This window comes from Phyllopteryx taeniolatus, chromosome 23, assembly GCF_024500385.1.
Source record: "Phyllopteryx taeniolatus isolate TA_2022b chromosome 23, UOR_Ptae_1.2, whole genome shotgun sequence".
Taxonomy (NCBI): Eukaryota; Metazoa; Chordata; class Actinopteri; order Syngnathiformes; family Syngnathidae; genus Phyllopteryx; species Phyllopteryx taeniolatus.
The window spans coordinates 8,061,151-8,081,153 of record NC_084524.1 but is presented as its reverse complement, the minus strand read 5'-3'; the positions used below and the strand labels follow the sequence as shown (position 1 = coordinate 8,081,153).

Sequence of the window (20,003 nt, the reverse complement as noted above, 5' to 3'; positions counted from 1 at the left end):
CGCCTCACAGTTCTGAGGACGCGGGTTCAAATCCGGCCCCGCCCGTGTGGAGTTTGCATGTTCTCCCCGTGTCTGCAAAACACGCGTGGTAGGTTCATTAAGGACTCTAAATTGCCCGTGGGTGTGTATGTGAGGGTGAATGCTTGCTTGTTTCAATGTGCCCTGCGATTGGCCGGCGACCAGTTCCGGGCGTACCCCGCCTCTCGCCCGAAGGCAGCCGGGATAGGCTCCGGCACACCCTTGTGAGGAGAAGTGGTACGAAAGATGAAGGAATGAATGTTTGGCAGGATAGCACCCGTGTATAGTTTTGAAACAAATTTCCCGTACTTTACTTTATTTGTATGGAACAGTCCAGAAACTTTCCCAGTGTTAATTGTCAGCAAAACCGGACCAGTAAGTAACAACATATGGGCTTGTGACGATCTCATTTTGAAACAAGGAACGTACGTACGTACGTTAAAAAAAAAAAAAAAAAACTTTATTTAAACAAGCAATTTACATACCATCAATAACAAATCACATCGCGATAGCTAAAACAGGTGCAATAAACGCTGATTTGCAATATTTAAAATATTTGTATTCATTTATATATACATATAGCCGTCGAGATAGAGAAAATGTCGAAAGATGTGCGCGTGACGTCACGGGACCCGCGCTCTATCGCCCTCGTGAGGCCGCTGCGTGCGGGTGCAGGGAGCATTCGAAGCTGCTAGCGGGGCTGCTACGCTAAGCGGCTCCGCCGTCCCGGTGCGCGGAATGCATCTCCCCAAGAAATGCTCGGCCTTCCGCGTGGTGCTGAGCGCTCTGCTGCTGGTGGCGCTGCTGCAGCTCCTCTACTTGTCCTTCCTGTCCAAGCTCCACGGCAAGCAGCAGCGGCACCGCTATTCGGAGCTCTTCGGAGGCACGGCGCACTCCGAGGAGAGCGCCCGCAAGGAGCGCCTGAGATACTCTCTGTCCACCGGGGGCATCTTCGACCACAGCGGGCAGTACCGCGTGTACAAGAACCTGATTCCGAGCGACTCGACCGGCAAGCCGGGTTCCAACGTTCTCACGTTGGCCACCCACACGAGCATGAACAACCTGCACCACCTGGAAGGTCTCCTGGAGCGATGGCGCAACCCGCTGTCGGTGGCCATCTTCGCGCACGGCCAGGACGTCGAGTTCGCCACCGCGCTGCTCTACGCGCTGGGCGTCCTGTGCCCGCGCATGCGGGCCCTGGTGGACTTCCACCTCGTGTGCCTCTCGGGGGAGGCGGCCAGCTTCCCCGAACGGGATCACCGGCACTTCGCCGGCCTGGACGACTGCGCCGCCGTCTTCTCCCGGCTGGAAGCCCACGGGAGCAAATATAAGAACTACGCCATCGGCGCAAACGTGTCGTACCCGAATAACCTCCTGCGCAACGTGGCGAGAGGGGGCGCCGAGGCCCCGTACATCCTGGTCGTCGACATCGACACGGTGCCCGCCGCGGACCTGCACCGGCACTTCCTGGCAATGGTGGCGAGGCGCCGGCCCGCGGCGGACCGCGTGTTCGTCTTGCCCGCCTTCGAGATCCGCCACACCAGGAAGATGCCCGCCACCAAGGCCGAGCTGCTGCAGCTCTACCAGGTGGGCGAGGTGCGACCTTTCTACGAGGAGCTGTGCCCTCGCTGCCAAGCCCGCACCAATTACTCCCAGTGGCTCAACAGCCGCGTCCGCGACCCCTCCGGCGGCCTGGAGGTGGCCTACACGCTCACCTGGGCGGATCCCTGGGAGCCCTTCTACATCGGCCCGCGCTCGGTGCCCCTCTACGACGAAAGCTTCAAGCAGTACGGCTTCAACCGCATCAGCCAGGTTGGTAGCGCCGCGGTGCGCGCACGCTGGGGGAAGTAGTTCCTTTCATTCGGCTCGCCTGCGAGCGGAGGTCCTGGCAGTTGGATTAATGCGCGGGCACGGCGGCGAGGTGGCTAGCTTAGAAGCTGGCGGGCGGGCGGGCGATAAAGGGAGACCTCAGTGGGAGGCGGGGGAGCCTAGCGGCCGACGTCGTGCTGGCTTCCCGAACGCGACACCGACACGATGGGCTGGATGATTGATTCACTTTTCATAATATTTAGACAAAAAGTCACCCCCCCCCCAGCCCCCGACTGCTGGTGAGGCTAATGGAGGAGCTAGCTAGCTAGCTCGCTCGCTAGCATAGCCAACTGCCACTGCTGGATTTCACTGTCCCGTCCCCGCCTTTACTAATTACCGTATTACTAATATCAGCTGCTAAACTTGTCACCCGGAATTAAAAACAAACCCAAAAACGATTCCGCGGTCATGACGTCACATATCATTTTAAAAATTACGTGTGCCCGTGAGCGAAAAGCTCGATTATTATTTTTTTTTAATATACATTTCACTCTTTATAATAACCACCGAGTTATGTGTAAAGGTTTTTAATTTGTTATTATTTTTTATTTTAGTATTATTATTTTTTTAATAAAGCTGGTAAATCCAATACCCTCACAAGAGAAATAGTATCCATACAGGACTTCCGCTAAAGAAAAGAGGAGAAGATCTGCAACACACGCTCCGAAAACCCTCGCTGAGTCATTTAGCAAACCGCGTGTACCATCCATCCATCCATCCATCCGTTTTCTACCGCTTATCCGCGTCGGGTCGACGATTGATTGTCATCTTAATTTTTGGGACATTTGTTTATTTATTCAATTTTTTTAAACAATTGCTAAAAACACGTTTGCGCAAACCTGAATTGGCATATTCTCCTGTGGACAACCTGGACATAACCCGAAGTACTTCTTTGTTAAATATCGCCGTACAATATTCTTGTGAAATGTTTTGTAAAACAGTTCGGGGACAGTGCCTCTGGATTGGCAGACTGGGGTGGTGGTCCCCAGTCACTGATGGTGTAGTGGTACACTCAGCTGACTTTGGTGCAGGCAGCGTGGGTTCAGTTCCCGCTCAGTGACGGTGTGAATGCGAGTGCCCTCACCCTAACCAGGATAAGCGGTGTTGAAAATGGATGGATGGATGGATGGATGGGTGGTGGTACGACCGGAGTCAGAGTTTGGTCCGCATATCCGGCAGTAAGTCGGACTCGTTCCCGGTGAGGGTTGGACTCCGCCAAGGCTGCCCTTTGTCACCGAATTTCTAGACGCAGCCGAGGCGTAGAGGGGGTCCGGTTTGGTGGCCTCAGAATTACATCTCTGCTTTTTGCACACGATGTGGTTCTGTTGGCTTCATCAAGCCGTCATCTCCAACTCTCACTGGAGCAGTTCGCAGTCGAGTGTGAAGCGGCTGGGATGAGAATCGCCACCTCCAAATCTGAGACCGTGGTCCTCAGTCGGAAAAGGGCGGCGTGCGCTCTCCGGGTCGGGGATGAGATCCTGCCCCGAGTGGAGGAGTTCAAGTATCTCGGGGTCTTGTTCACAAGTGACGGAAGAACGGAACGGGAGATCGACAGACGAATCGGTGCGGCGTCTGCAGTGATGCGGACTTTGTATCGATCCGTTGTGGTAAAGAAGGAGCTAAGCCGAAAGGCGAAGCTCTCGATTTACCCGTCGATCTACGTTCCCACCCTCACCTATGGTCACGAGCTGCGGGTCGTGACCGAAAGAACGAGATCCCGGATACGAGCGGCCGAAATGAGTTTCCTCCGCAGGGTGTCCGGGGTCTCCCTTAGAGAGAGGGTGAGAAGCTCGGTCATCCGGGAGGATCTCAGAGGAGAGCCGCTGCTCCTTCACATCGAGAGGAGCCAGATGAGGTGGCTGGGGCATCTGATTCAGATGCCTCCCGGACGCCTCCCCGGTGAGGTGTTCCGAGCACGTCCCACCGGGAGGAGACCCCGGGGACGACCCGGGAGAGACTACATCTTTTTGCTGGCCTGGGAACGCCTCGGGATCCCCCCCGGAAGAGATGGAGGAAGTGGCTGGGGAGAGGGAAGTCGGGGCGTCCCTGCTAAAGCTACTGCCCCCCGCGACCTGACCGCGGATAAGCGGTAGAAAATGGATGGATGTTTTGTAAAAGATGTATGAAGCGCTTCAAAAAATAAACGAGCTGTTGTTCTGAACCGCTGCGTCTATTAATAAAGGTCCTGGGAATCTAGTAGAGGTTTACACGTTTTTTTTCTTTAAAAGGATGTCATCAAATTATTGCTATCGTGAAATAAAAAAAATGGATGCATATTGCGATATTTGGTTACTTACGTTTATGGAGAACACTTTTTTTTTTTTTTGGACAATGTTCACGACCTTACGACCGGGAGAAACTTTGCAGTAGTCTGCAATCGTGAAAGACCAAATTTGTCTTGTAGTCTGATCCAGGCATGATGTGTGAGGGGCCGTTAGGGACATCATTCAGGATTCGCTCTCACGCTTACTATTCAAATGCTTTCACACACACACAAACTACTCAAACACTCTCATACGCACGAGTCTTGCTCTCATTAACACTACTCAAATGCTCTCATTCACATGACTCAAATGCTCTCATTTCTTCTTTCTTTCCTTTGGGCTTGTCCCATTAGGGGTCGCCACAGCGCGTCATCCTTTTCCATGAGAGCCTCCCATCTGCATCCTCCTCTCGAACACCAACTGGCCTCAGGTCTTCCCTCCCGACCTCCATCAACCTTCTCTTTGCTCTTCCTCTCGCTCTCTTGCCTGGCAGCTCCATCCCCATCATCCTTCTACCAATATACTCACGCTCTCTCCTCTGGACGTGTCCAAACCATTGAAGTCTGCTCTCTCTAACTTTGTCTCCAAAACATCGAACCTTGGCTGTCCCTCTGATGAGCTCATTTCTAATTTTATCCAACCTGGTCACTCCGAGAGCGAACCTCAACATCTTTATTTCCGCCACCTCCAGCTCTGCTTCCTGTTTTCTCTTCAGTGCCACTGTCTCAAATCCGTACATCATGGCTGGCCTCACCACTGTCTTATAAAGTATTTAAAGTCCTCCACCCTTGCTATCTCTTCTCCCTGTAGCCTCATTCTTCCCCCACCACCCCTCTCATTCATGCACATATATTCTGTTTTACTTCGGCTAATCTTCATTCCTCTTCTTTCCAGTGCATGCCTCCATCTTTCTAACAGTTCCTCCAGCTGCTCCCTGCTTTCACTGCAGATCACAATGTCATCTGCAAACATCATGGTCCACGGGGATTCCAGTCCAACCTCATCTGTCAGCCTATCCATCACCACTGCAAACAGGAAGGGGCTCAGGGCTGATCCCTGATGCAGTCCCACCTCCACCTATCACACCTACAGCACACCTCACCGCTGTTCTGCTGCCCTCGTATATGTCCTGTATTATTCTAACATACTTCTCTGCCACGCCAGACTTCCTCATGCAGTACCACAGTTCCTCTCTGGGTACTCTGTCATAGGCTTTCTCTAGATCTACAAAGACACAATGTAGCTCCTTCTGACCTTCTCTGTACTTTTCCATCAACATCCTCAAGGCAAATAATGCATCTGTGGTACTCTTTCTAGGCATGAAACCATACTGTTGCTCGCAAATACTCACTTCTGTCCTGAGTCTAGCCTCCACTACTCTTTCCCATAACTTCATTGTGTGGCTCATCAACTTTATTCCTCTATAGTTGCCACAGCTCTGCACATCACCTTTGTTCTTAAAAATGGGCACTAGTACACTTTTCCTCCATTCCTCAGGCATCTTCTCTCACACTAGAATTCTTTTGAACAAGCTGGTCAAAAACTCCACAGCCACCTCTCCTAGATGCTTCCATACCTCCACAGGAATGTCATCAGGACCAACTGCCTTTCCATTTTTCATTCTCTTTAATGCCTTTCTAACTTCCCCCTTACTAATCATTGCCACTTCCTGGTCCACCACACTTGCCTCTTCTACTCTCCCTTCTCTCTCATTTTCCTCATTCATCAACTCCTCGAAGTATTCTTTCCATCTAGCTAGCACACTAGTGGCTAGATCTCTATCCTTAATCCCCCTAACCTGCTGCACTTCCTTCCCATCTCTATCCCTCTGTCTGGCCAACCTGTAGAGAGCCTTTTCTCCTTCTTTAGTGTCCAACCTGCCATACATGTCATCATCTGCCTCTTGTTTTGCCTTTGCCACCTCTACCTTTGCCCTGTGTCGCATCTCAATGTATTCCTTTCGCTTCTCCTGGGTCCTGTCAGTGTCCCACTTCTTCTTAGCTAACCTTTTTCTTGTACTGTGTGGTTCCACCACCAAGTCTCCTTCTCTCCTTTCCTGCCAGAAGATACACCAAGTACTCTCCTGCCTGCCTCTCTGATCACCTTGGCTGCAGCGGTCCAGTCTTCTGGAAGCTCCTCCCGTCCACCGAGAGCCTGTCTCACCTCTACCCGAAAAACTGGACAACACTCGTCCTGTCTCAGCTTCCACCACCTGGTTCTCTGCTCTGCCTTTGTCTTCCTAATCTTCCTCCCCACCACCAGAGTCATCTTACACACCACCATCCTATGCGGTCTAGCCACACTCTCCCCTACCACGACCTTACAGTCAGTAACCTCCTTCAGATGACATCGTCTGCACAAGATGTAATCCACCTGCGTGCTTCGACCTCCGCTCTTGTAGGTCACCCTATGTTCCTGCCTCTTCTGGAAAAAAAGTGCTCACTCCAGCCATTTGCATCCTTGTTGCAAAGTCTACCAGCATCTGTCCCTCCAAGTTCCTTTCCTGGATGCCGTACTTACCCATCACTTCTTCATCACCCTTATTACCTTCACCAACATTTCCATTACAATCTGCACCAATCACGACTCTCTCTGTCTGGGACGCTCAGAACTACTTCGTCTCGCTCCTTCCAGAATTTCTCTTTCACCTCTAGGTCACATCCTACCTGTGGGCCACAGCCACTCATCACATGACACATAACACCCTCAATTTCAAGTTTCAACCTCATCACTCGATCTGATCCTCTTTTCACCTCCAAGACATTCTTGGCCAACTCTTCTCTTAAAATAACCCCGACTCCATTTCTCTTCCCATCTCCACCATGGTCAAATAATTTAAACCCTGCCCCTAAACTTCTCGCCTGACTGCCTTTGCACCTGCTCTCCTGGACACACAATATATCAACCTTTCTCCTCATCATCATGTCAACCAACTCCCGAGATTTTCCTGTCATAGTCCCAACATTCAAAGTCCCCACATTCAGTTCTAGGCTCTGTGCTTTCCTCTTCTCTTTCTGCCGAAGAACCCGCTTTCCACCTCTTCTTCTTCTTCTTTGACTTCGACCCACAGTAGCTGAATTTCCAACGGCGCCCCGCAGGTTGACGGCGCCTTTGGCGGACGTTGTTAACCCGGGCCAGCACCGATCCGGTATGGAATTCTTTGGATGAACGCTCATATTTGTTTGGCAAAGTTTGAAGCCGGTGCCCTTCCTGACGCAACCCTCTACATTTATCCGAGCTTGGGACCGGCCTACAGTTTGTACTGGCTTGTGCCCCCCATAGGGCTGCATCTACACGACTCAAATGCGTTCACGCGAGCACGTCAATCACATTCTCCAAATTCCCCAGTACTTTGTGTGTATGTGAGAGCATTTGAGTAGTGTCAATGAGGGGTTTGTTTTGCTCGTAAATAATAGCGTGAATAATCATAAGCCATACTTGAGTACGGTGGTGGTACAATTACGCAATCGTTTTAAAATGTCAATCATATATTGTGGTCATGCTCATGTCTATCATAAACAGGAAACAGCCGGCAAGCTTCCAAATTCAGCAGTGGATCTAATCATCATTTACTCCACCGTACGTTGTGACGTCTCATGCGGCCAGACATTCATTGGTCACTTGACTCCTTTCTCGACCAGGCCTGCGAGCTCCACGTGGCCGGGTACCAGTTCTCCGTGCTGAACTCGGCCTTCCTCGTCCACCGTGGCTTCAAGATCCAGGGCCAATTCCACACCAGAAAGGACGAGGAGAACCAACGCAACAGGCTCCTGTTCCGCAGCTTTAAAGAGGCTCTGAAGACCAAATATCCGACTTCAAGCAGGCGATGCTAAAAAACAAACAAACAAACAAAAAACAATGGGGGCGGGGGGCAGGGGGGGGGGGGCATCCTCTTGGGCTTCCAGCACATTTCCTTCCTCTTCATCTCAAGAAGAGTAGGTGGTCTCAGGTTGCTCCTGAGAACTGATGGTTGACCTTGTATGTGCTGGGACATTTTTAGTGTGTCATACGGACTCTTTCCAAAACAATTTGGATATCAAGGCAAGGTATATTCATTTCCATAATTCCATTCCAAAAGTTCAACTTCCGTAGATTATAGATTCAGGGCCCACAATTTGAACCGCTTCAGGTATTTATTTGTTTATGTTTACATAATTGCAGTTTCCAGCTCATAAAACTCACGAAATCAGGAATTCCAAAAATTTGAATACGGTGCAGAAGGGGTCTGGTCTGCATCTCCATACAGATCCTCAGCAGAAGGAACCATGAAGTCCTCTAAAACGTTCTGGTAGACTGTTGCGGAGACCTTGGATTTAAGAAAGCAGAGTTGACCAACACCTGCACTGGACATTGCAGCCCAAATCATGACTGACTGTGGATATTTCACACTGCACCTCAAGGACCGTGGGTTCTGTTCTTCACCCATCTTCCCCCAACCCATTGAACCTTGATTCCCGAATGAAAGGCACACTTTACTTTCATTGAAAAAGAGGACCTTGGACCACTGGCCAACAGTCCAGTCCTTCTACTCCTTGGCCCAGTTGAGACGATTCCTAAGTTTGGCTCGGGCTCAGAAGAACCAGACAGTTGTAGCCCATCTCCCAGATGGGTCTGAATGTGGTGGTTTTTGGAAGCTGTGACTCCCGCCTCGTTGCACTCCTTCTGGACCTCTGCTAGATTCATGAATCTTCTCTGTTTGAAAGTCCGCTGAAGCCCACGGTCATCTCTTTTGCTGGTGCGTCTTCTCCTGCCACATTTTGTCCTTCCGCTAGACTTGAAATTTATTTTCACAGTGTGAACATGGCACACCATTTTATATCCGTGTGCAACTGAAACAAGTGCATCAATGTCATTTAAGTGTTGTCAGTACACCCTCCAGTGGACAAAGTTAGCAACAAAAGTTACTTTTATTGAGAAAATAGAAATAATGTCTTCCATCCCCACCGGCCGGATCGGACCCCCTGGACGGGCCGGTTCTGGCCCACGGGCCGTGTGTTTGAGACCCCTGGTTTCATCCATTTTCTTCACAGTGTTCACAATTTTTGCATTTCCTGATTTCATGGCTTTTTTGAGCTGGAAGCCCAAATGGTGTGAAAATAAACAAAATACTTGGAATTGTTTCAATTGCGGGCCCTGAATCTCCAATCTACGGAAGTTGAACTTTTGCAATGGAGGTTGGGAAATGAGCTTTTTTTTGGAAAGGGTCTGCATTAGGGGTGCTCCGATCGCGATTTGATGCTGCCGATTGTGATACCGATCATCGATGAGTGAGACCCGCCGATAATCGCCGATAGCGTTCATACGGATGAGCCGGAAATCTTTCAATTCATTTCTGGCGTTTGCTCGAAAATCCAACACGTTTGTTTGCGTTTGCATTGCACCTGCGCAGTGTGAAATCGGCCGATCGCGATTGTGATCGGGAGCCCATCGATCGGAGCGCCACTGTTGTGTGTGTGCGTGTATATATATTTATTGTGACGTGGCATACAGTTTGGAAATCACCATATTCGCAGAGATTTCATTGATTTGTATTTATTTGAATGTTGTGTTGTAAATTGTAAATTTGCCATGACAACCACCACGTGAAAAGTTGATATGAATCGAGGTTATTTCAAGTACCCCTTCACAAAATCGTCCCAGAACCGTAGGTGGAAACACAGCTCCAGACAATGGGTACCTTTTTGGTTCCGGGATTTTGTTCCACTTAAGTGACCGTTCAAGTCCCTGGAACCAAAAGTGTCCATTGCATGTCTACCTAAAGTTCCAGGAACTTTTGTTTCTGGGTGCTCGTTCCATTTCCATCTAAAGTTCTGGGGGGCTTCTGTTTCCGGGTACCTTTTTGTTTGAAAGGTAAATTTGTGTTTGGCGCCGAAATGGACGCCATGAGAACCAAGTATGATTCCGCTTGTGTGACCAAGTAATCCCTGGAACTGAAAGTAGCCAGAAGTAAAAATGAAAATCGGAGCATCTGAACCCGGTGGATAGACGGCGTCATCCCAAAAACATGCATGCTAGGTTAATGGAAGACTCTAAATTGCCCGTAGGTGTGACTGTGAGCGCGAATGGTTGTTCGGCTGCCATCTGCTGCCGGCGCCCTCCTCCTCGGGAAAATAATTTCAATAAAATCCTCAAAGAATTTGTGACGCCCACTGGCGCCCTTTTTACGTTTCTGTCTTGAAAATAACAAATAAAATTGCAAAAGGTTAAAGGTCAGAGGACACTTTTCTTGAACTCGAGAATCCCCTTTACAAACCACATCTGCCACTTCGAACTGATTCTATAGCAGATATACAGCAGTTAAATCGATATGATGCGGAAATGCGCCTTCTGCTCTTTGCGTCCAGCGCCTTCCGGTCTTCGGCTCCTTCCGGCGCTGTGACGTTCCGACCTCCTGATCGGCTCAAACATGCTACGGTCCATAATAGCATCAAAAGGTTCAAAGAATCTGGAGAAATCACTGCATGGAGGCAACATTGAATGCCCGTGACCTTCGACCCCTCAGGCGGCACTGCATCAAAAACCGACATCAATGTGTAAAGGATCTCACCGCGTGGGCTCAGGAACACTTCCGAAAGCCAATGTCAGCAAATACAGTTCGGCGCTACATCCGTAAGTGCAACTTGGAACTCTACTGTGCAAAGCAAAAGCCATTTCTCAACAACACCCGGAAACGCCGCCGGCTTCTCTGGGCCCGAGCTCATCTAAGATGCACCGATGCAAAGTGGGAAAGTGTTCTGTGGTCCGACGAGTGCGCATTTCAAATTGGTTTTGGAAATTGTGGAAGTCGTGTCCTCCGGCCAAAGAGGAAAAGAACTGACTTCACAGAACTGAATAAATCAGTGATGAGAGTCTAACACACCTTAGGACAGCTGGCTGGAGCCAAAGTGTTTTCAACGTTAGACGCCAATGCTGGATTTTGGCAGAGTCCGCTGTCCAAGGAGTCTTCTTTGCTGACGATGTTCATCACTCCGTTCGGGTGGTACTGTTATAACCGTCTGTGCTTCGGAATCTCATCTGGAGCGCCTGGAAGGGGTTCTGTGTCAGATGAACGATGTGCTTATCTGGGGAAGCACGCAGAGTGAGCATGACGAGAGACTGCGGAGGACGGTATCACGTCTACAGGAGGCAGGCGTCACGACGAATGACAAGTGTGAATTCTCTCAAAACAGGACGAAGTTCCTGGGACAAGTTATGGACTCATCAGGGGTCAGCGTGGACCCTGATAAGATGAGCGCCATCAGAGCTATGAAGGAGCCGAGCAACGTTGGTGAGAGATGCTTTCTCGGGATGACAAACCACCTTGGAAAGTTCCTGGCAGAGAAAACGCTTCCCCTCAGAGATCTACTTAGAAAGTCCAACATGTGGGTTTGGGCGCCACAGCAGCAGCTAAAACACTTCTCTGCAGATAAATCCCTATTCGGGATGGGTGCTGTACTTCTCCAGCAGCAAGCAGATGCAGGTTGGAGACCGGTGGCATATGCTTGGCGAGCCCTCAGCAGCACTGAACAAAGATATGCTCAGATTGAGAAGGAGGCGTTTGCCTCAACACGGGCCTGTGAGTTCCTTCTTGGAAAAAGATTCCATATTGAGACAGACCACAAGCCTCTAGTTCCACTGCTGCGTTCCAAGAGTTTGGAGGCTTACGTCTTCGAGTAAGACTAATGAGGTTCTCTTATACTGTCTCACATGTGGCTGGTAAAGACATTGCAACTGCAGATGTGCTCGTGAACAAGACCCCAAGATACTTGAACTCCTCCACTTGGGGCAGGATCTCATCTCATCAGGATCTCTAACAAATGCGATGTTTTTCGAATGAATCTGAAGTCTTATTTTGAAGACAATTAAGCGATATACCGTATGTGATTATAGACATGCCGGCGTCCGGCAAGGTGGCGGACCAGGTGAATCCCAAGTTTTAAGCTCCGTTTGTCTGTCCCAATATGCAGTGGGTACGGAAAGTATTCAGACCCCCTTAAAATGTTCACTCTTTGTTATATTGCAGCCATTTGCTAAAATAATTTATTTTTTTTCCCCCCTCATTAATGTACACACAGCACCCCATATTGACAGAAAAAAAACAGAATTGTTGAAATCTTTGCAGATTTATTAAAAAAGAAAAATTGAAATATCACACAGCCAGTATTCAGATGCTTTGCTGTGACACTCATATATTGAACTCGGGTGCTGTCCACCTCTTCTGAGCATCCTTGAGATGGTTCTACACCTTCATTGGAGTCCAGCTGCGTTTGATTATACTGATCGGACTTGATTAGGAAAGCCACACCCTTGTCTATGTAAGACCTTACAGCTCACGAGGTCAAAGGAACTGCCTGAAGAGCTCAGAGACAGAATTGCGGCAAGGCACAGATCTGGCCAAGGTTACAAAAAGAAATTCTGCTGCGCTTAAGGTTCCTAAGAGCACAGTGGCCTCCATAATCCTGAAATGGAAGAAGTTTGGGACGACCTGAACCCTTCCTAGAACTGGCCGTCCGGGCAAACTGAGCGATCGGGGGAGAAGAGCCTTGGTGAGAGAGGTCAAGAAGAACCCAAAGATCACTGTGGCTGAGCTCCAGAGATGCAGTCAGGAGATGGGAGAAAGTTCTAGAAAGTCCACCAGTCGGGGCTTTATGGCAGATTGGCCCGACGGAAGCCGCTCTTCAGTGCAAGACACGTGAAAGCCCGCATGGAGTTTGCTAAAAAAGTACTCCAAGATGGCGAGAAATAAGATTCTCTGATCTGATGAAAACCAAGATTGAACTTTTTGTTTGGTATGTGTGGAGAAAAGCAGGCACTGCTCATCACCTGTCCAATACAGTCCCAAGAGTGAAGCATGGTGGTGGCAGCATCATGCTGTGGGGGTGTTTTTCAGCCGCAGGGACAAGACGACCGGTTGCAAAGATGAATACGGCCAAGTACAGGGATATCCTGGACGAAAACCTTCTCCAGAGTACTCAGGATCTCAGACAATGACCCCAAGCGCACAGCTAAAATAAAGAAGTGGCTTCAGAACAACTCCGTGACTGCTCTTGAATGGCCCAGCAAGAGCCCTGACTTAAACCCCATTGAGCATCTCTGGAGAGACCTGAGAATGGCTGCCCACCGACATTCGCCATCCAACCTGACAGAACTGGATCAGGATCTGCAAGGAGGAATGGCAGAGGATCCCTAAATCCAAGTGTGAAAACTTGGTGCATCATTCCCAAAAAGACTCATGGCTGTATTAGCCCAAAAGGGTGCTACGGCTAAATACTGAGCAAAGGGTCGGAGTACTTATGGCTGTGTGATATTTCAGTTATTCTTTTTTCATAAAAAATATCGGGTGCTGTGTGTACATTCATGAGGAAAAAAATGAACTTCAATTATTTTAGCAAATGGCTGCAATATAAAAAAAGACTGAGCATTTGAAGGGGGTCTGAATACTTTCCGTACCCACTGTAATTTAAATAACTTCCCTTCCACTTCATCGTTATTCTTCACCTGAGTTCCGATACAGCTAATAGTACGACTTTCTTTCCCAGGCAAACCGAATTCAGCATTTTAATGGAAGGTTGACCAACTTTTCTTCAAGTTACCCATTTGCTTTTTATGTCTGCTTTCCCGTGACATGAATACGTTATTTTTGAAGAAGTGATGTAGGCGCTCAATTCCGTGTGCTGCAGTAAAAGGGGTACTCTGCTTATCTCAAAATCGGGATTGTGTCAGATTGGGGAGGACACACATCACTCTTCTTTTCCTTTTGGGTTTGGGTTGATCATTAAAACACCCAAAACTTTTTTGTTGGTTTTAGGGTGTGGCTCCAAGAGACTTGTTTGTAGGCTTTGAGCCGTTACATATGCGTCCCAATTCTGGTAGCCCGAGGTGAAACATACAGCCAGGGCTGCTTTTTTGAAAATTTGTAGGGGGCGCTACTAAAGCATTAAAAAAAATAAAATAAAATAAAAGCTTGCCAGGTTGGATGTGTGTACTCAGTTTCATGAGTTTTCAGGCACAATTCGACCCTCATAACAGTGTTGGTTTCTTGGCGAACAGATCTGCTTAAGGTGCTCGTCGCAGTATATTAGAAGGTAAATGTCATATACTGCCCTGCACTTCCATTATTGGAGCCGGGAGGGCGCTGTCCCCTCTTCCCCTCTCTGTTTTCAGCACCTGTCTTCAATCAGCCTCCTCACCACCGGTGGATACAAGCCTGCCTGTTCCCGGAAATCCTCGCCGAAGTATCGCAGCCTCTCCTAGCGGTACCACGGCCCACTTATGTCAAGTAAGCTCTACTGTTGTTAACGCTTGTGTCTCCTCGTTCCCAGTGCTGCCCTGTGTTTCTGAGCCACGTCATTCCTGCCACCACCAAGACAGCCGCCTGTTCTGTCCACGCCGCCGCCTGCCAGCACATCCAGGACCATGACCTTTCCTCAATAAACTCTTCATCATTTTACATCTGACTCCGCCTGCTCTTGGGTCCAGCTACTCCCCACACGTGATGGTAAAGGGAGACATTTTTTTTCGCCACTAGGTGGTGCTTTATGAATAAGAAAATATTGCCATACAGATGTGTTCAGGGTGTGACTGTTATGAAATGTGAAGTTTGGGATTTGTTGGGAGAATGTACAGTTTTGTGGCGAAGAAAATTTGACATGCAAAATTTGATGGCCCGCCTCTGCATATAGTATTTCAACAATTCTTAATGTCCCACGTCTTGAGATGGTATTGACCAAGTTTGAAGAGATTCTGGTCAAAGCCCTAGGACAAGTTCGCAGAAGTCTGACCCAAGAAATTTGAAAAAGAATGCAAGTTCAAAAAAAATCGTAACTCACTTGTTCATTTTGACTTTTTTGTACATCTCGGGGTGCTTCACAGGCCGGATTGGAGGTCCTCAGAACTGTGAGGTGGATGTGCTAAGCAGTCGGCCACGGCAAGAGACGCTAAACCTCCATGTTTTTGGTTCCACCGCCACAATGTTATGAGCACTGAGCGAGAGAATATATGGAACACTGAACAGAGACTTGAGACTCCTCAGTTGTGTCCTGCTGTGATAAAAGTCCCAAGTGAGCCCATTCAAGCAGAGATCAAGAGAGCTGCGACTTGCAGACTTTCCACGAGAGGGTGCCACTGACCAAGAGTTGCAAGTGTTAATAGGAGCAGACGACTTCTGGAAAAGTCCAAAAGGTCACAAATTCTCTAGTGGCTGTTGAAAGTATTTTTGGGTAGGCTTTATAGGGACCAGTGACGGCCTCCAGTGTTACAGACTCTACTTGCGTGCACAAATTACCTAGACTGAAGACACGCAGCTCTCGACACAGTTGCATGCATTCTGGAAAATTGGGTCGTTGGGTATTGTAAACAAACAGGCCAGAGACCTTTGAACAGACTACAACAGTTGAAAATGGACGCGACCAAGTCGACTAACCATGGCGATCTGACAAAGACCAACTTCCATACAACTTCAGCGTAGCAAAGAGGCATTTCAACTGATGCAACCTTGTATGCTAGGTACGACAATGTAACACAGGACTGACTACCAGCAAGGGATCTGTGAGGAGGTGTCAGAGCATGAGATATTGTCAGGGAACCAAGAGACTGTCAAATACTACACGCCACGTCACGCTGTTGCAAGTGAGGCCAAGGCGGCGTAAACTGACAGACGTATTTGATGCGTCTTCACACGAAGAAGGCAGCCCATCCCTCAATGACTGTTTACACACTGGGCCTAACCTAAACCCAAAACTGCTAGATGTGCTTCTTAAGTTCAGGTGCCATGAAATGGCCTTCACCGCTGATAGAACCATAGCTTTTCTTCAGATTTCTCTTGCCGAATGGGACAAAGACGCTGTTAGGTTCCTGCGGATGCACGGACCTCCAACTATGGACTGCAATAATGAGGTGCGTGTCCTGAGAATGAACAGAGTTGTTTTCTGAGTGTCTCCCAGCCCATTCCTGCTTGCTGCCACCATCAGAAAACATCTCAAATAGTTGGAAACAGAACAACCAAACAATGCAGACACTCGGTGACTCTCGATATGTAGATGACTATTTCAAGATCACCGACTGTACAAGAAGCTTTACAGGTGATAACCGCACCAAAAGATATTTGCTCTCAGGCAGGCATGAACCTTTGCAAATGGGTCTTCAACTCGCCGGACCTGAGAGGCATTTAGAAAGAGACTGGAGTGGAGTTCACTGAACATGGAGAAGAACCAGCTGCACATGTGGACGGTCTCGAAGATCACTCTTTCGCAGCTCAGTCCAGCAGCGGAAGCCATTCTTGGCCAACGGCATGACTGAAATACAAGGGATACATACAAACCCGGAGTTGTGGTCCCACCGTGCTGGCAAAGTCAACCCTGCCGACGTACCCGCACGAGGTTAGCATGCACAGAGCCCGGGACTTAACACTGATAATGACTCTGTGCTGAATGAGGATAACACTGAACTGAAATCAAAGTATCAGACTGTCGTACAACTCGCTAGCACTGAACAAACTGTGCCTCTGTCGAATTTAGAAAGGTATCGCAAACTTGAGACTTTGTTAAGAATTGCTGCATGGGTGAAACGGTTTGTAAGGTCAGTTCAGGGTGAAGTCTGCCTTTCGCCCGAAGTCAGCTGGGATTAGGCTCCAGCGCCCCATGACCCTGAATAGGATAAGAGAATGGATGGATGGATGGATGGATGGATGGATGGACATATTAATGAGCAAAAGTTTTCTAATTAGCAAAAAAAGGTTCAGAACAATTTCTTAGTGCTAAGAGTTTAATTTGAAAAACTGGAAGAGTTTTATTGTGAAGGGCACTAAACAGGGACTGTACTGACTGTGGTCTGTTGCAAAACAAAACATAAAAAAAGGTGTGTTCATGTTGTTGTTTGAATAAAACCTGAACCGTACAAATGGTTGTAGGCAGGCTACCAGTGTTCTAAATTCCGTGAGTGGGATGGTTAGCTGATAGCCAGGACCTCAGCAGCCAGACGCGCTCTATGTTTGTCAGAAGCCAATTCATTCCCTGTAATCCAGTAACTGGCACGAATGAAAACAGCAGTGGGCCACGGACAGACCCCTGTGGGACCCCATGCTGAACAGAACACCAGGAAGAAAACACATTATTATAAAAGGCACGTTGCGGTCTTCCAGACAGAGAAGAACTCGACCATTTAAGCATCTGTCCTGTTATACCGAAATAATTCTGGAGTCTGTCCAAACGTATGCAGTGATCGATGCGATCAAAAGCAGCACTAAGACCCATTAATAAAAGAACAAATGTTGAGTCCGAGTCTAACGCCAATAATAGATTATTCACTACTTTTGTTACAGCTGTTGCAGTGGAATGATATGTGCGAAAGGCAGACTGGAGTGGCTCAAATAACTCAGTCTGCGCCCAAAAAGAAATAAATTAAAAGCTGGCTGAAGACCACGGGGCTGTGCTTATTATTCGTGATCAAAGTAAAATAGTAAGCAGACTTTGCAGCAGACATCTGGGCTTCATAAATGGTCAGATTTTCTTGCCATGAATGATTATGAGATTGCAGTTTAGAGCAAGACCACAGGCATTCAAGTTTTCTGATTTGGTCATCCTTTAGCCAGGATGTAGGATCTTAACTGGGGAAACCAAGTCCAATAATTCCTGCATAGAATTACCAAAATGGTCCGAGACTTTCGAAGAATACTGACTAAAAAGAAAATCAACCACAGATGGCAATCTCGAGTTAAGATCGTTTAATGTTCCTGGGTCAATTTTACGGGATATTCTAGGATTTAAGGAGGTTCAGAGGGACATTTGCAGTATGTTTGGAATAAAAATATCAAATGCTATCACAGAGTGATCTGAAATTGATAGCACCAAATCTAAAGTATCCCCATGTTGATGTGTTGGTCCATTACCAAATTGTGTTAGACCTCCATGTTAACGTTCGCTATTTGAATTCAACAGCCGTCAATGGCACTGAAGGAGTTAAGTCTATGACATTTAAAAAAAAAACAAAAAAAAACGAAATCATTGACTCGTGGCTTATCGTAACAACAAATGTGAATATTAAAATCAACAACATTCCATAGTCTCTCATAAAGGAAAAGAAAAATGCAGCAAACTCAGAAAATAATGTGTCATTGCACTTGGGTGGACAATAAATTGCTCCATCTAAAACAACCGAAGAATTATTTATCATGAAAAGGTGTGATTCAAAGCAAATGGATGGATATATCCATAAATGTCTTGCTCTTGTTCCAGAAGGCAACTTCTCACCAGAGTGTCCCGGTTCCCCAATACCTGACGGTGACCTCGTTGACCCAGGAGACGTCTTCATTCTTCGTTTTGTGTGTCACTCACCATTATGTGTACCGCTCATCAACTGAAAAAAAGGAACCCGAAAAGCTGGAGAAATACCACGGACTGAAGTAAGAACTAGAGAAAATAGCTTATCTGGTGGTGTGGTAACTTGGGATAGATTTCTTCTCTTCTTTTATGAGGTTTGGATCAATGTGTAATTCATGTTTACAGTGATTGGCTATTAATACTCAATATATAATTCATATCCACAGTGACTGGCTAATATAGCAAGCTGAATTATGTAAAGTGATTGGCTAGTCTTCTATCATATCCCCCTTTTTTGCATGTGCAAATACCTGGGTTATGATAGTTTTGAATTTTCCAAGCTAGTTATTTTTTTTATTTTATTTTTTTTAAATTCACTTACTTGTGATTAGATTTTAGAGAAGGTTTGTGAGGTATTATTATTATTTGTTTTTTTAAATGCTTCATTTTAGTGTAGTTTTTTTTTTTCCATTAGTTTCAGTATTAATTTTAGTATTTTTATACAGGGTATTTGTCAAGTGTGAGACATACAGAAAAACAACCAAAAATACCTTTAACATTTTTTATTAACTTAAATCCAATAATGGCAGTGTATAACAGCCCGCAAAATTGGAAGTGCAGTGCATGATACTGCTATTCACAAGACACATGCTGTCCTATGGCCATTTTAAAAATGTTTTTATATTTTAAACTTAAATAGCCCTCTTTTCATTGTACCTCACACAGGGGAAAAAAAACACTGCAGTATAAATGATGGAGGATTATATCGTATGGTAGATGTTTTTATACAGTATTCTTGAGTGTGACAAATCACTCATTTGCAACTTAAGTGTAATCAGTAATCAGTTTTCGATTCCCATCCCTTGGCGGGAATCCTCCTCGGACTGATTGCCAGCCAATTGTTGGCCACAGAAACTAGACAAACAAGAAAACAATGAAGATGTACAATGTACCAAAGGTAAAACTGACATATTAAACAAGAAATAGCTTCAACAAAAACTGTTCGACCAAACCATATCATTTTGTCGAATGAAAGTCCACTAGCTTAATGCTAACAATATGTCAAACATGTAGACGGGCTAACGCAACTTAGCAACTTTATTGCTACTTCAACGCACATGGAGCAGCAACACATAAACAACAGAGACACTTTTGTGGTGCAACTTTTGAAAGATGACCCTACCCATCGCTGCGAGCATGTGATGGTTAAAAGAGAGGTGGGGGTTCGGGTTTTTGGGATAAATGTTGATATTGGCCACGTAGCCCGCTTGGCCATCTGCCACCGAAGTGGACAACTTGTGATGTTCGATGCTTTGACAGGCCGAGCCAAGACACCGTGGCCTGGCATGGCTTAATAGTGTCTTAGCGTCCTCTGCGTGAGCCCGGTGGCACGCGACGCCCAAATCCCGCGGGTCCCGGTCGACGGACCGAAAAGCAAGCATCCCAAGGCCCTCGGGTGGCAAGCGTGGTCGTCGTTAATAACGTAGCAGAAGGTGCCAAAATGCTCAGAGGGGGTGGCTGGTGTGGTCCGGAACAGGTTTGCTGGAGCAAAGTGGGG

At 47.4% G+C, this 20,003-nt stretch overlaps 1 protein-coding gene across 3 annotated transcripts; it reads left to right on the top strand.

Annotated features, from left to right (window-relative positions):
* The first annotated feature begins 87 nt into the window (after nucleotides 1-87).
* b4gat1 (beta-1,4-glucuronyltransferase 1) lies at nucleotides 88-14,603 on the top strand. Of its 3 annotated transcripts, XM_061763629.1 has the most exons (3): nucleotides 88-1,830; nucleotides 4,505-4,581; nucleotides 14,453-14,603. In XM_061763629.1, the coding sequence occupies exons 1-3, from the start codon at nucleotides 757-759 to the stop codon at nucleotides 14,469-14,471; spliced, it is 1,170 nt and encodes a 389-aa protein (XP_061619613.1). In that variant the 5' UTR covers nucleotides 88-756; the 3' UTR covers nucleotides 14,472-14,603. The 3 variants fall into 3 exon arrangements, 2 of the variants coding, with proteins under 2 accessions (XP_061619613.1, XP_061619612.1); XR_009786757.1 differs by lacking the exons at nucleotides 4,505-4,581; nucleotides 14,453-14,603 and adding an exon at nucleotides 7,793-7,932 and having other exon boundaries at nucleotides 88-2,126; XM_061763628.1 differs by lacking the exons at nucleotides 4,505-4,581; nucleotides 14,453-14,603 and adding an exon at nucleotides 7,793-10,359.
* Nucleotides 14,604-20,003: the final 5,400 nt, after the last annotated feature.

Excerpts from the sequence above, each read along its gene's own strand:
- b4gat1 (XM_061763628.1), top strand. The coding sequence starts at position 757 with ATGCATCTCCCCAAGAAATGCTCGGCCTTCCGCGTGGTGCTGAGCGCT. Across the intron at positions 1,831-7,792 it reads GCTTCAACCGCATCAGCCAG|GCCTGCGAGCTCCACGTGGC; the intron begins GTTGGTAGCGCC and ends TTTCTCGACCAG.